The sequence below is a fragment of the Panthera leo genome, chromosome B4, assembly GCF_018350215.1.
Source record: "Panthera leo isolate Ple1 chromosome B4, P.leo_Ple1_pat1.1, whole genome shotgun sequence".
NCBI classification, from domain to species: Eukaryota; Metazoa; Chordata; class Mammalia; order Carnivora; family Felidae; genus Panthera; species Panthera leo.
This window is the reverse complement of record NC_056685.1, coordinates 121,718,873-121,740,136: the sequence shown is the minus strand read 5'-3', so window position 1 is coordinate 121,740,136 and position 21,264 is coordinate 121,718,873. Positions and strand designations below refer to the sequence as shown.

The 21,264-nt window shown below is 40.8% G+C and overlaps 1 protein-coding gene across 7 annotated transcripts in view; it reads right to left on the bottom strand.

The window, feature by feature from the left end:
• Positions 1 to 21,264, bottom strand: part of DRAM1 (DNA damage regulated autophagy modulator 1) — a 64,613-nt gene that overhangs the window by 25,964 nt on the left and 17,385 nt on the right. For 4 of the 7 annotated variants that reach the window (XM_042947521.1, XM_042947520.1, XM_042947522.1 and 1 more), the window contains exons 2-7: positions 20,524 to 20,591; positions 18,424 to 18,566; positions 12,070 to 12,247; positions 7,762 to 7,820; positions 3,656 to 3,748; positions 2,871 to 3,072 (exon numbers count right to left, since the gene is read on the bottom strand). In XM_042947521.1, coding sequence (XP_042803455.1) covers positions 3,028 to 3,072; positions 3,656 to 3,748; positions 7,762 to 7,820; positions 12,070 to 12,247; positions 18,424 to 18,566; positions 20,524 to 20,591 — 586 coding nt within the window. In that variant the 3' untranslated portion in view covers positions 2,871 to 3,027. Of the gene's footprint in view, positions 1 to 874; positions 1,146 to 2,870; positions 3,073 to 3,655; positions 3,749 to 7,761; positions 7,821 to 12,069; positions 12,248 to 18,423; positions 18,567 to 20,523; positions 20,592 to 21,264 lie in introns of those variants that run through there. The other 3 variants (XM_042947519.1, XM_042947525.1, XM_042947524.1) reach the window with 2 other exon arrangements.

Below are 21,264 nucleotides of genomic sequence, written 5' to 3'. Positions count from 1 at the left end.
TTTATTACCTAAGTGGCTGATGTTTACTTTTTTTTTTAACCTGAAAAGGTTGTCAGCGAGTATAATTTGCTTTACTTGGAACCAAGTTGTCGTGTGGTACCACCCAAGACATCTGGTGTGGGGGTTTGGGGGAAAGCTTTAATTCCATGACGGAATCTACTGCTTTGTGTCTGTCCCAGATCCATTTCCCGTTCCTTTCTTCTGAAAAACAACTTTCACCCACCATCAGCCCAGCATCTCAGACAGAGTTGACCTGTCCGGAGGTGGACAGGTGACTCAAGGCTGACTAATCAGAGCATCATACTTCCCTGAGCTGGGCATGGGCATGTGACCCAAGCCAGCCAGTCAGAGATAATGAGCTTTAACTCCCAGGCTTTTGATGGAACTATTGAGAAGTCTTCTCTTTCTGCTGGACAGGTTGTAGGCCTGGAGCTTCTAGAAGCCATCTCACTTCCACCAGAGGAAAACCTGCCTGAGAATGATGTCAATAGAAAAAGCAGAGCTGCAAGAGGGAGAGAAGAAATGGAGTTCTGGTGCCACTTTCAGACCAGCCATCCCTAAAGCCAGCTGTACCCGTGGACTTCTCAGTCACTTGAGTCAACAGATGCCCCTTTCTTCCTCAACAAATTTGAGTTGGATTTCTGGCACCATCAACTCTAAGAGTCCAGACTGATAAGAACTTCTGATACTAATGTTTGAGTCTCTACAAAGATGAACCACTGTGCCCACATGCAAAGCTGTAAGAATTAAGAAAACATAGAGTTTAAATTCTACCTCTATAGAGTCCAAGTGGAGCTAGAATTGTTCCCTGGATACACACACTTCACGGTAGTACCTAGTCAACATGTTATAACTGAACAGAAACACAAATTACTAAAATAAAGAAATATTTCATTTTATTCTACTCTTTCAGCCAAGAGGGCCAAGGAAATGCAAAGTCATGGAAATGAGAAATAATACCATAAATGTGGATGAGACCAGCTTTAGGGGTTTCAGGGAACCAGCAGAATGTGATTGTCTGGAGTGATTTTTGGCGTTCTCAGTTTGGCAAGCCAGGTGAACCGTTTTGTCTATCCCATGTAACAATTTTGGTGGTAACTGTCCAGGTTGAAGAGAGTTGGCATAGGGTCGTGAAGCCCAAACAACTGAAATGTTTACAGTACACAAAGCAAAACAGTCAACATTACTGAGTGATACAGACCATTTGTTTATCACTTAACTAGTAAACCAGTGTAAATCTCACTATGCAGCACTACAAATACCCCTAGTCATTCCTTCACTTGTTCACTCATTCATTCATGCATTCATGAGTATTTATTGAGCACCTGCTGTGTACCAGGAGGCACCCTGGTAAACGCCTGATTTACAAAGATAAAGATCAAGGCACATACTCTGCCAATCTATCTCACGGAGAGATACGGACATGAAGAATAATAATGCATCATGAGAAGTGCAGATAAGAAAAGTCTGTTCAAAGTGAGTCCCAGCTGAGGACTCATTCTCCTACAGGTTTCACGGCACAGGAATGTATCTTCAAGATAATGAATGCTTGCCAGAGCTTCAGTCAGTCTTTCAGTTCCAGTGTTACTATGGGGACCCACAGCATCACGACAAGTTGTAACAGACTCAGACATGGTTATCAGGTTCTCACTGCTGAATACAGGCAACACAGTTTGTTGTTGCTGAGGTGGCCGACTGCTTCATTCACTCGGTATTTATTGAAGAGCCATGATGTGTTCACCGCTCCCGGATTCCCTCCCAGGCTGTCCAAGTTCTGGCCCTGGCAAATGAACTCAAGGTCTGGACCCACTTGGCCAGATGGAGGTTTGTGGTCTGGAGGGTCTTTGAAGGAAGGCCTTCTCTTCAGTTTTCAAACCTAAGCCTTAACATGTCAAGGCCCACTTCTTGTTCTGGAATGATTTGCTTTTCATTTGTCATTTGTGATCTGGGTGAGAAGGTGGAGTGTGTAGGTCGTGTCGGTCTTAACAAAGGACCAGGTTCACAGTTCGTGAGGTATGCAAACATCCAGCTACAGGCATAAAAAGAAGGATCAAATAAACTGCACCCTCTACCTTCTCCCATCTCCTCTCTCAGACCTACATTCTCTTCCACAGGTTTACTGCCATGAAATAAATTTGAGAGGTGAGTTTCAGCTTCTGAGTCAGACTATATATCAATCTCTTCCACAAACGGTCCCTGAGATACTTTCCATCCTTGCTCATCCAGCAAGGACAACGATCCAGAATCCAACGAGGCTTTCTTGTCAGGTGCTTGTTTCCATTTTCTGGTTGTTCTAAGGTTTTTCTAATCTGCCTTGCTGAATTCATCCCACCTGGAATTAGGCCCACTATGGCATGCCAGTCAGCAGCAAGGGTAAACACTGTGGCTCTGTGGGCAGGGAGGCCCATGGGGGACGGAATTTAAAACCTGAGGTCTTCTGTGTTCACTTAGAGTTAATGTGCATAGAGATAGTAAGGCCTTTCAGCAGAAGCATTTTGCTTAGTTCACATAAAAATCAGAGTATCCTTGATAGTGTTAATTTGTTAACTAAATCATTGCGATCATTATAAATCAAATTTTGTTAAGTGTTCTCGTGATATAAAATTAGACAGTTCATGCTCTAAAAATAAAAATTTTAAATGAATATGCCCTGATTTTACTTCTTAGTGAATTCCTTATTTAGTGTATTTGCACCAATCACACACAAAGAAAACAAAACAGAATCTGTGCAAAAACAAGAGCTGTCCATTTTCTGTAACAACTTATCTTCTCTGTAATGAATTTGTTAATACAAAAAAGTGTCTACTTAGAAAATTATAAAAACATTGCTACGATGTCACAAATGCTCTGCACTCACTATGAAAACATACCTTTGGAAATAGTACAACTATCGGGAATTCTTAACGAAATTCAAGTCCCGGACGTACTGCAGATGCGTTCCACACAGGGCAGCATTAAGACCCTCCTCTGTACCACTTCCAGAAATTGCCTGCGACTTTCACTGAGTGACATATAATTCTTCTTTCTTCAAATATCATCATTGATTTCTGTGGATATCCTTAGGGTGACACTCTATTAAAGACAGAAGAAAAGGGCTTCAAAGGAGGTACATTGGTGCCAGCTATGGACTCCCAACAGCTTTGCCCCACCCCTTCGGAGATGACCTCACTATGGTTTCTGCAGAGTTCGAGTTGGGTCTTAAAGAGTTTTCTTGGCTTTCTTCTATATCCTTTCAGCTAAGAATTCACTTGTTTCAAAATGTAAGATCTTCCCTGTTGTCAAACCTGATAAGGTCCTACCTTCTCTCTACCTTGGGAACATTTTCCACAACAAATTTTTGTTTATTAAATGGACATATTTCCTATTATTCGGAACTAGTAAATGAGGCCTTCAAAAAGCTAATAACCAGGATATCTGACTATAGGCATCTAGTGGCAGAGGACATATGAGAATTTCATTGTTGGGAGAGCTGTTAAAGATGCTTCCCTTAATATTTACATGTTTTTCAAACACATAAGGGTAAAAAGACAGATAGTGCTTTCTTAATTTTTTTAAATTTTTAAATTTTTATTTTTTTAGTGTAAGAAATGTTCTATGGATTTCTCCTAATCCTAATTGTCAGCAATTTATAACATTTGAACTGGTAAATACCTACCTGGAAATCGTGGATGAATGTTAGGAAGTAGAAAATAAAACCAAAGGCCACTGTCCATTCACAGATTGCACTCACTACGTGATATATATAATCCTAATAGCAACAATAAAGAAACAGAATTTAGCCTAAATACCTTCACCATACTGTATGTATTGAAATACAACGCTGGTCAGACCAAATGAAAACCTTGTCTGATGAGCATAAATCAACCCCTTGAGAAAAGGCAGTGAAAGGCCAGGGAGATGAACACCTGCCCAGTGAGGGCACCTGCCCAATGAGAATGTGAATGCAATTATCCCAAAAGTTCTTGGGGCTCTCGTACACTCTGGTTTTATGACCTAGTCTGTACAATTCAAAAGGCAGAATAAGGGCCACAAAATGGCTGAGAAACACATTTGGACTCAAGGGAAGAAAGAACTTTCCATTCAAGGCATGACTTGCTCTCCCACTGCTAAGGAATCCCAAAGTTCAAAGGCATGCCTAAAAACATCTATCTAGTCAGCCTTTGGGCCCTTGTTAAAACAGAATGAGCTCTCGCACCTGGAGGAGACTGGCTGTCACCACTTGGTGTTATATTTCCTGTTACTATACAAAATGTCCGTTTAGAACCTAATTCTGCTTAACACTGTAAGGTAAACACAGCCACAAAGTGCAGGCTACTGAGACATCTACATGTTAACTATCTTATTGGGGGCAGGGATGAAAGAATGGAAGGCTTTAATTGGGGGTTTCTCCTATGTGGGCCAGAGAATTAATAAAAATAAATGGAACTGATGATTGCAAAAAGAGAGGGAAGACTGAGAGCCCACTCCTCATCGGCTCAATTCCGTTTTCCTCAAATAGGAAACTGTGACTCCAGTGTTGCTTTGAGAGATTCAGAAGAAAGCCTGTGTTTGTGTGTTTGTGTATGTGATCTCTCCTGATTTTTAAATGCGGTAAATTACTTTAAAAGCATTTTTAGGGGCACCTGGGTGGCTCAGTCCGTCAAGCGTCTGACTTCGGCTCAGGTCATGATCTCACGATTCGGGAGTTCTAGCTCCATGTCGGGCTCTGTGCTGACAGTGCTTCAGAGCCTGCTTGGGATTCTCTCTCTCTTGCTCTCTCTGACCCTCCTCTGTCCCCCGCCACCAACTCTCAAAATAAATAAACTTTTTTTTTTTTTTAATGAGACAATGATATTATAAGGGTGCCTGGGTGGCTCAGTTGGTTAAGCATCCAATTTCAGCTCAGGTCATAATACTGAAGCCCACAAATTCGAGCCCCACATTGGGCTCTGTGCTGACAGCTCAGAGCCTGGAGCCTGCTTCAGATTCTGTCTCCCTCTCTCTCTGCCCCTCCCCCACTCAGGCTCCATCTGTCTCTCAAAAATAAGTAAGCAGTAAGCATTAAAAAGAAATTTTTAAAAAATAATAAAATAAAATGAGACAATGATTTTATAATTCTTACACTCCCTACCAAGTAAGTCAATGCACAGGAATGTGCTATAAAGTTCCCAAGCTCTCCACAGAAGTCTAGGGAAGTACCTAAGTGATTATCCCATTCAGTGAATTAATGCAAAGGGTTTTGTGTGCATTCCTTGATATTGGGAACAGAAAGCAACACAAGCATAGCATGGTAATTTATGGAGTGAACAAAAATGTGGTACTTTTCATATTTTTAAGATAGAAGTCGAAATAAAAAACAATTTTCAACTGCCTGGGGGATATATATACTCTGATGAATCCTTCCCAGCAGCTGGTTTGTTTGATTTGTGGTGAAATGCCTCCCCCCAGTGGCTGAATGGTAAAAATACACCTGAAGCTGCTTGGCTGTGAGGTCTGGCTTTCAGAAGGGACTTTCTTAAAACTTGTGTCTGGATCATTCTTTTCCTCCCCATCTTCAGTCTCTCTGTTGTCTCTTGCAGGCTTCCTCACATGACCCAGTCCTCTGTTGTGGAAAATCCACTGATCCCACTGGCCCTCTAGCCACCATCTTATTTCTCCCTTTCCTCACACCTCCAAACACTAGACTGATGAATGAATGAACCATCCCTCTCACCATTTCTTTAACCTCCTGCAATTGGCTTCTGATACCAACATTTTACTGAAACTGTCTTTTGAAAAACATTGGTAACTCCCCTGGTCCTTGAAAAACAAACTGCCATTCTCCCACTAACTCTCCTCTCCTGGGCATCATTCGTTCCCTATGTGGCATCTAGATGAGCCACCACTATGAGTAGCCAATGGCGTGAGTCCATCTCAACTCCAAACCTTCAATTCCAGGTGTTCTGACATTTGGGCTGGAAATTACCAGTCCCTCTACCCTGTTCCCTGATGGTTCCCAGTTGCCCACCCCCCCCAGTCTATTCCCTCACAATAACTGGACATTTCTCTTTAATGTTTCACTACAGCCTCAGATTCAACAATTCTAAAACCAAACCACCCAGTCCCCGCCTGCCCCCGGCCATGGAATCATTTATTCCTGTTCAGGACCCTATTTCTCTCTGTTTATGGGGACAGATTCTTTGCTTTCCCCAAGATAACACTTGGAAGTCTTCTTTGATTCATGTCCTTCTATTCTCATTTGTCACTTGCCACTACCCATTAAATATTTCCCCATATTACTTCCACCCTAGGCTAATTTTTTTATTTCCTTTTTTTTTTACTTTATTTATTTATTTTGAGAGAGAGAGAGGGAGAGAGAGAGAGAGAGAGAGAGTGTGTGTGTGTGTGTGTGTGTGCGCGCGCACGCACATGAGCAGGAGAGGGGCGGAGAGAGAGGAAAAGAGAATCCCAAGCAGACTCCAGAGCTGTCAGCATAGAGCCCTACGTGGGGCTTGGTCTCACAACTGTCAGCTGAAATCAAGAGTCAGATGCTTAACCAATTAAGTGAGCCACCCAGATGCCCCTCTTTTCATTCCATTTTTAAAAGTTTTAAATTTTCATTTCTGTATGGTTAATATATAGTGTTATATTAATCTCAGGTGTACAATGTAATGATTCAACATTTCCATATATTATTCAGTCCTCATCATGATTAGTGTACTCTTAATCCCCTTCACCTATTTCATCCATTCCTCTACCCACCTCCCCTCTGCTAATCATCTGTTTATCCTCTATAGTTAAAAGTCTGTTTCTTGGTTTGTCTCTCTCTTTTTTCCCTTTGCTCATTTGTTTTTTAAATGCCACATATGAGGGAAGTCATATGGTATTTGTCTTTCTCTGACTTACTTCACTTAGTATATACTCTCTGGCTCCATCCATGTTGTTGTAAATAGCAAGATTTCATTCTTTTCATGGCTGAGTAATATTTCATTGTGTATATATTCCACATCTTCTTTATCCATTTATTTACCAATGGGTATTTGGACCACTTCCATAATTTAGCTATTGTAAATAATGTAGTAAACATAGGGGTACATCTATCCTTTTGAATTAGAATTTTTGTATTTTTTGGGTAAATACCCAGTAGCATGATTACTGGATCATATGGTACTTCTATTTTTAACTTTTTGAGGAACCTCCATCGTGCTTTCCACAGTGGCTGCACCAGTTTGCATTCCCACCAACAGTGCATGAGGGTCCCTTTCTTTTCACATCCTCCTCAACATTTGTTTCGTGTGTTTTTTTATTTTAGCCATTCTGACAGGTGTCAGAACGAGGTGATATCTCATTGTGGTTTTGATTTTCATTTCCCTGACAATGAGTGCTGCTGAGTCCCCTAGGCAAATCTTGATTTGAAAGCTAGAGAACTGCCTTCTTCCTGCCACCTTAACTCCGGGCTCTCTCCTCATCCATTCATCCCAGGGTTGCTTCTGACTAATACCTCCCTGCTAATCTTCTTTCCACGTACTTGCCTATTCAAAAACTTTGCGTTAACTCCCCTCCTGCAAATATAGCCCTGACCACATTTATTTTCCACTCCATCCTGAAACAAACTACCCTCCATGCTGGAGCTGATCTCATCCTCTCTGCTTAACATTCTCTGCTTCTTCTGCCCTCCATACACCTTAATTCATACTGACCCCCTGCCCTACCTCTTTTGATTAGGAAATTCAATTAGGAATTCAAAATTTTGAAAATAATCCCAGGAACCACGTTCAACAATCATACTGAGTTAAATTTTACCTTTTCTTTTGGATTCCATTCCAGCTTGGTTATAGAAATTAGTGAAGCACAGGCAATCACTAAAAAAAGGAGATTGTTAAGGAAAGTCCAGAAAAAAACCAGGTCTTTGAATGTTAAGACTATTCTGCTAATAATCATCACACAGGGTCAAAATATTAATACCAACATTTCTGTAATCAAACCAGTTATATCAGCTTCTTATAATCTCAACCCTTAAATTAGACTGTGATGGAAATACAGTCATTCCTTAGCAATACCTTTTCAGTTACGTATAGTAAAATTTTAATTTGTGGCTACATTATGCCCCACTCTGCTTTTTAAATTTTGTCAAAATGACTGACACAGCCATCCAGATGGGTTCTTTTTGAATACTCTTCCCCTAAAATACTACTTTCCCTAAATAAAAGTATTGAATAAAAATACTCTTTCCCTAAAATACTATTTTCAAGACAACAGCTTTATTAAGGGAAGATTAACATTTCAAGGTACAAAAGCACCACAAACTACCAAGGTTCATCTACAAAAACAAGGTAAAGATTCAAACTCCTGTCTTTAAAAAACAGACTTTTCCCATCAAGTAATCGGGTATAAGCAGAGCCCTTCCTTCCTGGCCCAAAGGGTGTACAAATCAAAGAGATAATGTCCTACCTCTGACCTTAGGAGATACCCTGAGAGGCCAGTCAAACAGTGCCCAGGACTGAGGCCAGAGCCTCCGTTGACTGTCTGCACAAAGGCGGGGACAGCCATTCTGATGGAGCTTAGAAGGCAAAAGGGAAGGCTAGAGATGAGATGCTCTTAAAATGCTTTTGCAAACAGACGAATTCAAAGCTTAGAGTCAATGCCAAGTTTAGAACTTCCTCTGAATACAGAGTCAGCATCTCCTCTCTCTGCCCTCCCCACCCCCCAATATTTTGCAATTCTTAACACTTCTCGGTTTCTCAAAATAAAAGGAGTAGAAAGCATAGAAGATTCTCTGATCATGTCATTACCATATCTGTTGCTAATAGTTTAAAAATCTCTTAATTCTTTGTTCTTGAGTCCTATCTTCTGTGCATCAGGTACCATGCTGGTGGGGAGGAAGGGGGAGACAGAGAAAACTCTGGAAAAACAAACTTGGTGTCAGCTCTTGGAAACATCACAGCCTTGTCGGATGAAGCCCAGGGAATGTGCTGCATTAAGACAGAAAAGAACAGGGCACAGTGATGACTAGGAGGGAAAACGATGAGTTCAGAGTGGAATGGGGTGTGAGGGGTCAGGAAAGGCTTCACTGAGTTGAGCCTAATCTGAGTTGAGGCTTGAGGAGCTCTCTAGAGCAGCGTCACCCCAGAAATTAATGCCAGCCACATGCGTAATTTAAAATATTCTACTATAGTAGCCACAGTAAAAAACAAACAAACAAACAACAACAACAACAAAAAACCTAAAAAGAACCAAATGAGGGGGTGTCTGGTTGGCTCAGTCAGTAGAGCATGTGACTCTTGATCTCGGGGTTGTGAGATCAAGCCCCCTGTTGGGTGTAGAGATTACTTAAAAATAAAATCTTAGGGGCGTCTGGGTGGCTGTAGGTTGAACATCCGACTCTTGATTTTGGCTCAGGTCATAATCCCAGGATCATGGGATTGAACCCCACGTTGGATTCCATGCTGAGTGTGGAACCTGCTTAAGATTCTCCCATTCTCGGATAAAGAAAATGTGGTATAAAGAAAATGTGGTATATATATATATATATATATATATATATATATATATATATATACATACATACACACACAATGGAGTATTACTCGGCAATCAAAAAGAATGAAATCTTGCCATTTGCAACTACGTGGATGGAACTGGAGGGTATTATGCTAAGTGAAATTAGTCAGAGAAAGACAAAAATCATATGACTTCACTCATATGAGGACTTTAAGAGACAAAACAGATGAACATAAGGGAAGGGAAACAAAAATAATATAAAAACAGGGAGGGGAACAAAACAGAAGAGACTCTTAAATATGGGGAACAAAAAGAGGGTTACTGGAGGGGTTGTGGGAGGGGAGGATGGGCTAAATGGGTAAGGGGAATTAAGGAATCTACTCCTGAAATCATTGCTTCACTATATGCTAACTAATTTGGATGTAAATTTTAAAAAATAAAAAATGAAGTTAAAAAAAAAAAATTCTCCTATTCTCTCCCCCTGCCCCTCCCCCACTTGAGGATGCACTCTCTCCAAAATAAAAAAATTAAAAAATAAATAAAAATAAATCTTAATACATAAATAAAACCAAATGAAATTAATTTTAATAATATATCTTATCTAACTCAATATATCAAAAATGGTATCATTTCAACATGCAATAATATAAAGAAGTAATGTGACGTATTTTATATTCTCCTTTTCTTTCTTCTTAAGTCTTTGAAATCAGTGTGGTTTTTACACTTACTGCACATTTCCATGTGGACCAGCCACATTTCAAGCGCTCAGTAGCCTTGTGTAGCTAGTGGCTACCATACTGGACAGCTAGGCTCTAGAAAACAAGGTGGAGGAAGATAATCCATCCAGGTAGAAGAGAATGGGTGAAAGCTGAGAACAGAAAGCAGGCAAGTCCAGAAGAAACAATGTAAAATGAGGTGTCAAATTATGGGTCTCAAGAAAAGGAACCTGGGCTTTATGCTGTTAGTGATTTTGTGAAGGTTTTGAAAGCTTTAGAAGCCAGGTGCAAGATGGATAGTCTCACAGGAAGGGCTTAGAAGCAAGATCCTAGCAACCAGCCTCACTCTCTGTTTCAGTTTCTTCAGTAGTCAAATGATGGTGTTTCACAGAAATACTGTAGTAAGGAGAGACAAGGGCATTTCAAAGATGCTTTGAAATCTTTGTAAAGAAATATAAATACCTTGCTAATGTTTAAGACAAAAGAACTCTTCATATGGATGAATTCATTCAAGTTCATTTAATACAGGGACATGATCTGTTTCTGTGGGAAAGCTGTCCCTTGGCATGGCTCATTGGAGCTGCCTAAAAATGGGAACTATTTGTGTGTGAAACTCTGATGGCTGAAAGCCTTATTCTGCTAAAATTCTCTCTAATTTTACCATCTAGAGATGTGTCTCAAAAGTTGGAAGCAAGGAAGGAACTTTGGTTTTAACACTACAAACACTTCTATATACTTTACAGCTAACACAAGCTAAAAGTAGTTATATTTGAAGACAAACATGAGTGTCTTCAATCCATAAATAGAACAAAGAATTGAGAAGGAACCATCTCTGGAACAAGGGTCTGTATTTTGTTTAAATTTCTCAACACTAGGATTTGCTTCCTCTGTACTTAGAAATTTTGTAATCAAAAATTTCCTTCCCTAAGAGGAAAAAAACAAAACGAAACCCAAAATCATACTTAGACTGTACATTTTGTATAGCTTCGATTTTAAAGGAGAATCACAGAACTTAATATTTAGAAGCACATGGTGCATTTTTACTCAAGCTTGCCCACTTTATACAACTCAGTCCAGACTAACAAAGTTTCCACTAATTAAGTAGTTTTCTATTTTTCTACAATCTGACAGGAATCAACATTTTTTGATGCCTCTGCAGTTTTCTCTGATAGGACTACAGACAGTATTTTGAAAGATGGGGAATTTTCCACCTCTTAAAGACACAGCTTTTTTTTTTTTTCTGTTAAATAGCTCTAGAAAGAAAGAGAGAAAGATCAAGCTCTCATTCCCTCTAAATCAGAATGCATAAGCATAAAAATTCAGATTTTCTTTTCACATTGTGGAATACGAAAATGGAATGAGATTTCATTTTGAAACTGGCATCAGTGATAACAAGAGAAGGCTAAATGTATTTCGAGTGATTTAGAAATAAATGATAGAGAGCTTTCTAAAACCTCTTAACATGGATGAGTAAGTCAGACCATCTAATGAATCACCTACGTGCAGGGTGAGGGCAGAGTACAGCCCCTTGGGACTTCACAGGGCTATTACTTTAAGTACAATATCAATATTTGGTGTCTTTGACCAAGCACTACAAAGAAAAATAAATATTTTCACATGGCTTATGAAATTTTCCCTGTTGGGAGGAAAGGAAACAGACTAAAGTGTTTGGACATGTTGCCATTCTCCCTGCACACCGTTCCCCACAAAGATTCTTTTGAAATAACAACACAATGTGGAAATATTTTCTTAATGATTTACACTTTTCCGCCAGTTGTTCTTCTGAAGCATGTGGAAACGGGGCTGTTAATTTTTCCTTTTTTTTCATACTTTTTTGGGGGCGAGGGAGAAGGGTTAAGCTTTCGAAGACACTGACAAATGTGCAAAAGGATACTGGGGACCACAGCTGCACAGGAAACGGCAGAGATGGCCATCCGCACGTGGCATGTGGAGAGGCTGTTCCACTGGGGACACGATTTGTAAGAGATGACGGACTGCAGGAGTGTGTAGACCACACCACAGACAAAAGCCAAGAGGGCACCGCCGTCATGGACCAGGGGGACAGCTAACTCCTGGAGAGAGAGTCACAAACAGGTGTTACTCCACGTGAGTCCGCGTGCAGTAGGCCCACGCACCCACCCACGCTGGTCCACTCAAAGCCACAGATGCACCCACCACTCCTTGGAAAATGCGACTGCCTGCAGAAGACTACCAAGAGAAAAGCCTTCCAGACCCTGCAGTAAATGCCCTTAGTTGTTCCACAGCAAACGTGGGCATGCTGGACAGGGACAAAGTGATATCTGCCTTCGAGGGGGGGAGAGTTGAATATGGTGGGCTCTGGAGTCTGGCAGAACTGGATAAAAAAATTTCAACTCTGCCACTGGGTTCTGTGACCTTAGTTTATAACCTCAGTCTCGGGGTGCCTGGGTGGCTCAGTCGGTTAAGCGGCCGACTTCAGCTCAGGTCATGATCTCGCGGTCCGTGAGTTCGAGCCCCGCGTCAGGCTCTGGGCTGATGGCTCAGAGCCTGGAGCCTGCTTCTGATTCTGTGTCTCCCTCTCTCTCTGCCCCTCCCCCGTTCATGCTCTGTCTCTGTCTCAAAAATAAATAAAACGTTAAAAAAAAAATTTTATAACCTCAGTCTCTGTATCTGTAAAATAGGCATAATAATTTCTGCCTTGCAGGTTTGCAGTGAAAATTATATGATGAATTTCATTTAACAGCACGTAACTGGTTCTGTGAAGGTACCAAGGGTGGCTTCGGGTTTTCAGGCTCCCTGCTCCCCAATAGTCTCTTTGTCTCTCCCCACATGCACATGCAAATCTAAGTAAAGACACTGCCCTTGCCATGCCAAGGTAGGTTCAAGTCAAGGCCCTACCCCTACATCCTCTAACCAGCCAATTCAACCAGAAGGCACCCTTACATCCCATCTAGGCAAAGAGTCTAGTATTGATCCCCAACATGCTCATGATAGACCATTCAAGGAGCTCACTTTAGGCTCCTTTTAATTGTGCAACGGGCACAATTATGGTATAACTATGATATTGGATTGAACAACAGAGTCTCTGGTTGAACTTGAAGATGTGAGCTTTGCAAAGGGGGAAGTGAAAGTATTGTCCAAGAGGGCCTGGTTTGGGCCCCAGACTCCTGCTGGCCCCACTGTCCACACCCTGTCCCTCCCAGACTTTTCTTTGACCTGGGTCACCCAGGCTTCCCCAGAACCACGGTGTTCTTCATCTGTTCAAAAATAAACTGATATCAAATCTTTATTCTCCACATGGGAAAAGAAGATTAAAAAAAGAAAAACCAGGGGTGCCTGGGTGGCTCAGTCAGTTAAGCGTCTGACTTCGGCTCAGGTCATGATCTCGCAGTTTGTGAGTTCAAGCCCCACATCGGGCTCTGTGCTGACAGCTCAGAGCCTGGAGCCTGCTTCAGATTCTGTGTCTCCCTCTCTTTCTATCCCTCCCCTTGCTCATGCTCTGTCTCAAAAACAAACATTAAAAAAAAATTTTTTTAAGGAAAAAAAAAAAAAAGAAAAACCACTTTCAAATTTATTTGCTAGGGAAATTTATTTCCTGGTATCAAACCTTGGAATATAGGGGAAAATCCACAACTTGATTTATGTTATAATAAAATATGGCTGCACTGACATTTTGCAACATGGCCTATCAATTACTCATTTATTAGGTATGGATTTTGTATTCCTAGGATACCTAGCATGGCATACAGATTTAGGAAAGTTATATATAGAAAGTAAAATACATTCTATGCCCTTTAAAAAATTTGTAGACATTTAAGTACTTTAAGAATTAAAAAAAAATCACTGAACTGTACACTTAAAAATGGTTTAGATGGCCAATTATTTTACTACAATGAAAAATAACAATAATTCAAAGAAAATGAAATCACTCTCTTGAATAGATAACTGCACGCTCATGTTCATAGCAGCACTATTTACAATAGGTGAAACATAGAAACAACTTAAGTGTCCCTCAATGGATGAATGGATAATTAAAATGTGATACACACACACCAATTACTATTAAGCCATAAAGAAGAAAGAAGTATTGCCATTTATGACAACATGGGTGGATACTGAGGGTATTATGCTAAGTGAAATAAGTCAGACAGAGAAAGACAAATACTGTGTGATCTCACTTATATGTGGAATCTTAAAAAAGTTAAAAGCTGAACTCTTTGATACAGAAAACAGATTGATGGTTGCCAGAGATGGGGGGGTGGAGGTGGGGAAAAGGGGGTCAAAACATAGAAAATTCCAGATATAGGGCCTGAGGATGTCATGTACAGCATGGTGAGCATAGTTAACAGTGCTGTACTGTATATTCGAAAGTTGCTAAGAGAGTAAATCTTTTTTTTTTTTTTTTTTTTTTTTTTGCTAAAAGAGTAAATCTTAAGAGTTGTCATCACAAGAAAAAAATTGTAACTATGTGAGGCAATGTATGTTGATGAACTTATAGTGATCATTTTGCAATATATACATATATCAAATCACTATGTTATACACCTTAGACTAATACAAGGTTATATGTCAATGATACCTCAGTAAATCTGGGGAAAAAACAATATTAAACCAAAATATAATAATAATAAAAGAATGAAGACAAACAGATCCTCTCCTCCCCCCCTTGAATGTTAGGCACATTAGGACAAGGGAAAACAAAAGGCAAGATGTCCACTGCTAATGAGTCCTTTTAAGGAATAATCTTCTGAGAATCCTGATGTTTTCCACTGTCTACTTTCTTTTTTGCTAAGTAAATCAACATCCTGAACTTAAATACTCTGTTTCCTCCAATTACACTATCAGGGAATTCGCTTCTTAAACCCTGGCCAATTCAACACATCCTTTAGGATCTTAATCTGCAAACTTCATGGGCCCTCAAAAACCCCCACATTAACCTTGACATTACTGGGTCAAAAGGTCCTTGACTCTGCAGGGGTCGTATGTGGGATGTGTTTTTTTCCACTGTGGAGAACACACTCTCGCATCAAAGATCTTTTAGAAGCAAAATGATTCTCAGATGAGGCATGAATTGTGGATAGAGGCTAAAATAAAAACCCAGCACCCTTTTTGGACCTCTTTTTTGAAACTCTCTTATTAATTTAAAAAAGTAAAAAATAGAGGTGAGCCCGGGTGGCTCAGTTGGTTAAGTGTCTGACTTCGGCTCAGGTCATCATCTCACAGTTTGTGAGTTCGAGCCCCATGTCAAGCTCTGTGCTGACAGCTCAGAGTCTGGAGCCTGCTTTGGATTCTGAGTCTCCCTCTCTCTCTGCCCGTCCCTTACTCACACTCTGTCTCTCTCTCAAAAAATGAGTTAACATTTACAATAAATAAATAAACATTTAAAACAATAAAAGATAGTAAAAATAGAGAAAACTAGAAAGTTGAAAGGGTTAAACCTTGGAAAACAACTTTTCCAAAAAGGAAATTTCTGGAAGGAAAGTAAAGCATTGAGAGAGATTGGTGAGGACACACCAAAAAGTTGCTATTCTGCCTACCAGCTCAGGACAGAGAGCTCTGGGAACTTGTGATGAATACAATTTACTCCTACGCAAGCAAATCCCCCAGAGATAGCCAGTGCTCTCCTGCCCGCACACCTCCAATTCCTCTGGAAGGAACAGCTCAGGTTGGCATGCTGAAAATGAATTACAGGATATAAAACAAGGAAGTTGTAAAGATATATTTATGGGAACAATGACAAGGCAAACACTCTGCTCTCAGGAAAGCTTAAGATTCTATTTCTGGTTTTTGTGAAGATGTAATCACTTCATAGAAACCCTAAAGAGAACCACAAGTTCAATTATCTGACATCTAAGTTTTCTTTCTAAAGTCTGCCTTTCTGGTTTAAAACTTGATGGCTATGGTGCTTATACCATGAGTTATTTGGAGAATAAAGCGATAGGATATCATCTAGTGCCTACTATTCCCCACCGAATAATTCATATCCAACAATCTACTAACGATTATATCATTCCAAATCTTCCCTTCACCCCCCATTTTAATTTTGCTTCCCATCATGCTTTCTGGTACTAGGGATGTGAATTGTGTACATGCTTTCACTCTCAGAGATTTGCCCATTCTGGCAATGGAGTTAACTCTTTCCCACAGGCTCTAGACAGACTGCTTCAATTCAAAGTGCACTTCTGCCTTTCGGTGCTCAGACAATCCTGGGCAAGTATTAACCCCTCTGGGCCTCCATTTCTCCACTGGCAAATGAGGAAAATGCTACTACCTGTATTCTGAGGTCATTACTAGCATGATAGGAGTACTGGATGTTTTCATAAATTCTATCATATAGGAAATTTTCAATAAATGTCGTCATGAAAAGGGGCACCTGAGTGGCTCAGGTGGTTAAGCGTCTGACTCTTGGTTTCAGCTCAGGTCATGATCTCATGGTTTTGTGAGTTTGGGTCCCATGTGGGGCTATGCCGTGGGGGCATAGAACCTGCTTGGGATTCTCTCTCCCTCTCTCTGCCCTCCCTGCTCACACTGTCTCTGTCTCTCTCAAAATAAATAAACTTAAAAAATTAAAAAAAAATTGTCATGAAAAACCAAACGCATACAAGCATAAAATATAAAGCAAGAGTCTCCACCATGTGACCAATGTCACCTGCAATCATGTATAGAAGCCCTTGTCTTATTTTGCCATAAAGGGACAAGAGGGGTAGCAAAGTAAATGGAGCCAGAAGCAAATGTATTCACACAATTCCTTCAATGAAGCCCTCTACACTTGCTCTGGGGAGGCTACAAACCTGCCTCTCACCTTTCTACCTACCTTTCAATGTTAATACGGAAACAACAAATACGTCCAAAAATGGATTTATAATGTCCAAAAATGAAAACTCGTCAGCCCTGAGGCTTGGGAGACCATCCCTGCCCCATAGGGTGTCCTGGAGATACTATGCAATATAAGGAAGGGTGTTTGCCACCTCACCCTTCACAACACAGCACCAACTTTCCTGGAGCACTTTATTCTGTCCCCTGATCGACAGATGGCATCCCCCATGTGCAGTGCAAAGAAAGTGATTTATGAGGCCATGTGGTGCAGGTGAGACAGAGGACTCTCTGACAACGGTCTGACTTCATGCAGGAGGGGGCATTAGCAAATGGATGGGAAGCAGATGGTACAGGTGGAGGCCCGAGGTTATTACCCTCGCAGACCCATAGCAGGTGCAACGGCCCTGTACTGCAGCTTCTGGGCACGGACGTGTACTTTAGCAGCTGGCTGGCAGCCAAGGTTGACACCTTTTTGTGAATATCAGCATCACACAAGATCGGCCCACTTCTGGTGGGAAAAAAGTTAAAGGAGTCCTCCTGGGCAGAAGCAAGTCTTCCTGGAGTAACTTCTTTTGTGCCGCCACAAAGAAACAACAGGGCCAGAGGGAACAGGACCACCTCGGTGTTAGCCTCTAATGATGGCCGGGGGCTGCCACGTACGGCCTGCTGGTTACTCTGCAACATCTCATGGGGCCCTTTACAATAACCCTAGGACACGATACTATTATAACTAGTACGAATTTGAAATACAACACATTTTTTAAAAATATTAAATACTGTCTCCTTGGACAAATAGCTCACATGCCTTCCTGAAAGAGACCTTGGGATGAACAGGTATCTACAAGTTAGAATAAAGCAAGTAGGGTTTTTTTCAAACACTCAACACAGTAGGAATCTATCAAGCAGACTTCGCAGAAGTCACCATATAAGTTCATTTGCTCCATGTTTTGGCTCCATAATGAATGAGCTGAGTAACCCTGAGCATATGATTTCACCTTCATGTACCTATATCCTCACCTGCAAAGGGAAGAGATCAGGAGCTGCTCTGTGAACTGGTAAATACACACACACACACACACACACACACACACACTCATATACACAAATACTTTCACACTCTTTATGAAACTATTACAGTGACTGAAGTCGCTCTCCCCACCCATCAGATCATGTTAGTAACATGGGGCAATGCAGAGTCCGGAACATCGTGTGAAACACGCTCTCTCATAGGTGTGCAAACGTGAACCCCACCCTCTCCCAAGCACCAGGCAGGACTGACTTTCAAATGATAAAGATGTGTTTCTAAGAAGCAAACTATCCCCACTTTTACAAACTCATCAACTATTTGAGAACTCTCCTGGCACAAGCATGCCCCTTGTGTTCCTGCTTCTCTACTCCAGACACACACATATTCCATCATCCCCAAGAACAGAAAAAAAACTTCAGGACACACCTGGAAATTGGCTACAATGCCCATTCCGATACATCCCACCAATCCAAGAACTAGCGACACCAGGTTAAAAACAGGCGTGCTGAAATAGCTGGTTTGATTTTGCTTCTCTACTATTTTGTATCTTGTGTACATTGTGGCTGCACCTGAAAAAGAAGGGCACTTTGGTGAATTTTTATTATTTGACCTTTTAGAACGAAAAACACAGGGAAAGTTTTGCATTGTGTTTTTAAAATCTGTATTTCAGTTTCCCAACTGCCGTAGTCTCCCACTCACCCACCCTGTCCTTCCTCACCCCAACTCACTCTCCCCACTGTGTGTATCATCACACACAAACTTGCCTGTTATCTTTTTCACATAAATGCTACTGTGCACATGTTCTGTGACTTACTCTTTTTCACTTGAGATAAGTCACCATGGAGATCTTACCATGTCAGTACAAGTAAGTCTACTTCCACATTTTTAGGGGTCTCATCACGGTATATATTTATTTCATCATTCTCTTACGTTCGACTTCGACATTGTCTCTCTGTTTCTCCTGTTACAAGGAATGCTCAGTGAACAGCCTTGTACACAAGTATTTGGCATGCTTTCAGTGTTTCTGAAAGATGAATTCCTAGAAACAATATTACCAGAACAAAAACCGTGCACAACTGAAATGCCAAGAAGCATCTGCAAATTGCCCCAAGACTGTATGGCAGCGTTTATACTCTCACAGCAGAGTTTGAAAGCAATTTTACAAGTCCTTTTAATGGCTTTTTTAATTGCTACTAACCTGATGAATGAGAATCAGCAACCTGTTGGTTTAAACTGCATCCCTCTGATCATTAGTGAGATTGAGCAACTTTCAGTATGTCTACCGGTCGTCTGCATTTCTTTTTCTAAAAATTGCATTTAAACTTCTTTTATTTTTCTCTTGAGTTCGTCTATTCATTTTTTTTAAATTTTTTTAATGTTTTATTTATTTTTGACTGAGAGAGAGAGACAGAGCATGAGCGGGGGAGGGGCAGAGAGAGAGGGAGACACAGAATCCGAAGCAGGCTCCAGGCTCGGAGCTGTCAGCACAGAGCCCGATGCAGGGCTCGAACTCACAGACCACAAGATCAGGACCTGAACCGAAGTCGGACACTCAACCGACTGAGCCACCCAGGCACCCCTTCATTTTTAATTTGTAGTTGCTTTTTAAAAAATGTTTACTGAGAGAGAGAGAGAGAGAGAGAGAGAGAGAGAGAGAGAGAGAATCCCAAGCAAGCACCATGCTGTCAGTGCAGATCCCGACATGGGGCTTGATCCCAGGAACTGTGAGGTCATGACCTGAACCAAAATCAAGAGTCGGACACTCAGCCAACTGAGCCACCCAGGGGCCCCTGCAGTTGCTTTTTAAACATTGTATACATTAGTCTACTGTCTGCTATAAATATTACAAGTTTTCTTCTGGTCTGTCTTTAATTTTGTTTTTGGTTTTTGTTTGTTGGTTGGTTGGTTTGTTTGGTATCCTTCATTAGTTAGAAGTTTTAATTTTTTTTAGAAGTTTTAATTTCTTATCTACTAAATCTATCAATTCTTTCCTGTTTAGCTTCTGGGTTTTGTGTAAGCTTAAAGCATTTCCATCCTCAGGTTTTAAAGGATTTTCCTATAACTTAATTATCTTACAGTGTTGCTTTTCATGGCTAGTTCTTTCATTGCCACTGGTTCTTGTGAATGGTGTGAGGACGGTACAAAGGGTATGTTTTTCCAAAGACCTTACCAATTAATCAAATACCACTTATTGTTACAGAGAGTAACGTCACAATAACATATAATCTCTGGAGCACCTGGGTGGCTCAGTCGGTTGGGGGATAATGATGTGTCAATGTAGGTTCATCAATTGTAACCAACGTACAACTCTTTTCAGGGATGGTCATAGTGGGGGAGGCCACAGGGTGGGAGGCAAGGCATATATGAGAAATCCCTACCTTTTGCTCAGTTTTGCTGTGAATCTAAAATTGTTCTAAAAAATTGAGTCTGCTAAAAAAATAACAAAAAATTATATACAAACTGTAAATGACACATTTTACTTCACTTGACACTGTGAATTTTTCATAATAATTATTGCATACTTACCAAGAAATGCAGAGAAGTTTATCATAAATCCAAAAATACCACTTTCTGGAGGTGTTGTTCCTGTATCACTGACAAAGAGAAATTTCTGAATTATTAAAAAGGAATTCTGTTCAGACTATGTAATTGGCAGGTTTTATAGGGTTTTTCTCCTGGGTGTTCAGCCACTTTGAATTCCAAAGACTTGGTCTAATTTTGCTCTAAAGTATTCTCATTTTGGTTCTGAAAAATCTAAAACTCATTTTTCTACCTTGAGAGATTACATTTAATTTTTTCCCATCATGAGGCGCCTGGGTGGCTCAGTCGGTTAAGCGTCCGACTTCGGCTCGGGTCATGATCTCGCGGTTTGTGAGTTCGAGCCCCACATCGGGCTCTGTGCTGACAGCTCCGAGCCTGGAGCCTGCTTCGGATTCTGTGTTTCTTCCTCTCTCTGCCTCTCCCCTGCTCATGCTCTGTCTCTCTCTCTGTCTCTCAATAATAAATAAAAACGGTAAAAAAAAATTTTTTTAAGTAATTTTTTCCGATCATAAAAAGCTAGGAAATACTGGGGCACCTGCATGGCTCAGTTGGTTAAGCATCCAGCTTCAGCTCAGGTCATGATCTTGCAGTTCATGAGTTCGAGCCCTGCATTGAGCTATCTCTTATCAGCACAGAGCCAGCTTTGAATCCTCTCTCTGCCCCTACCCCCTCTCTCTCAAAAATAAATAAATATTTTTTTAAAAAAGCTAGAAAATATTTAAAGTC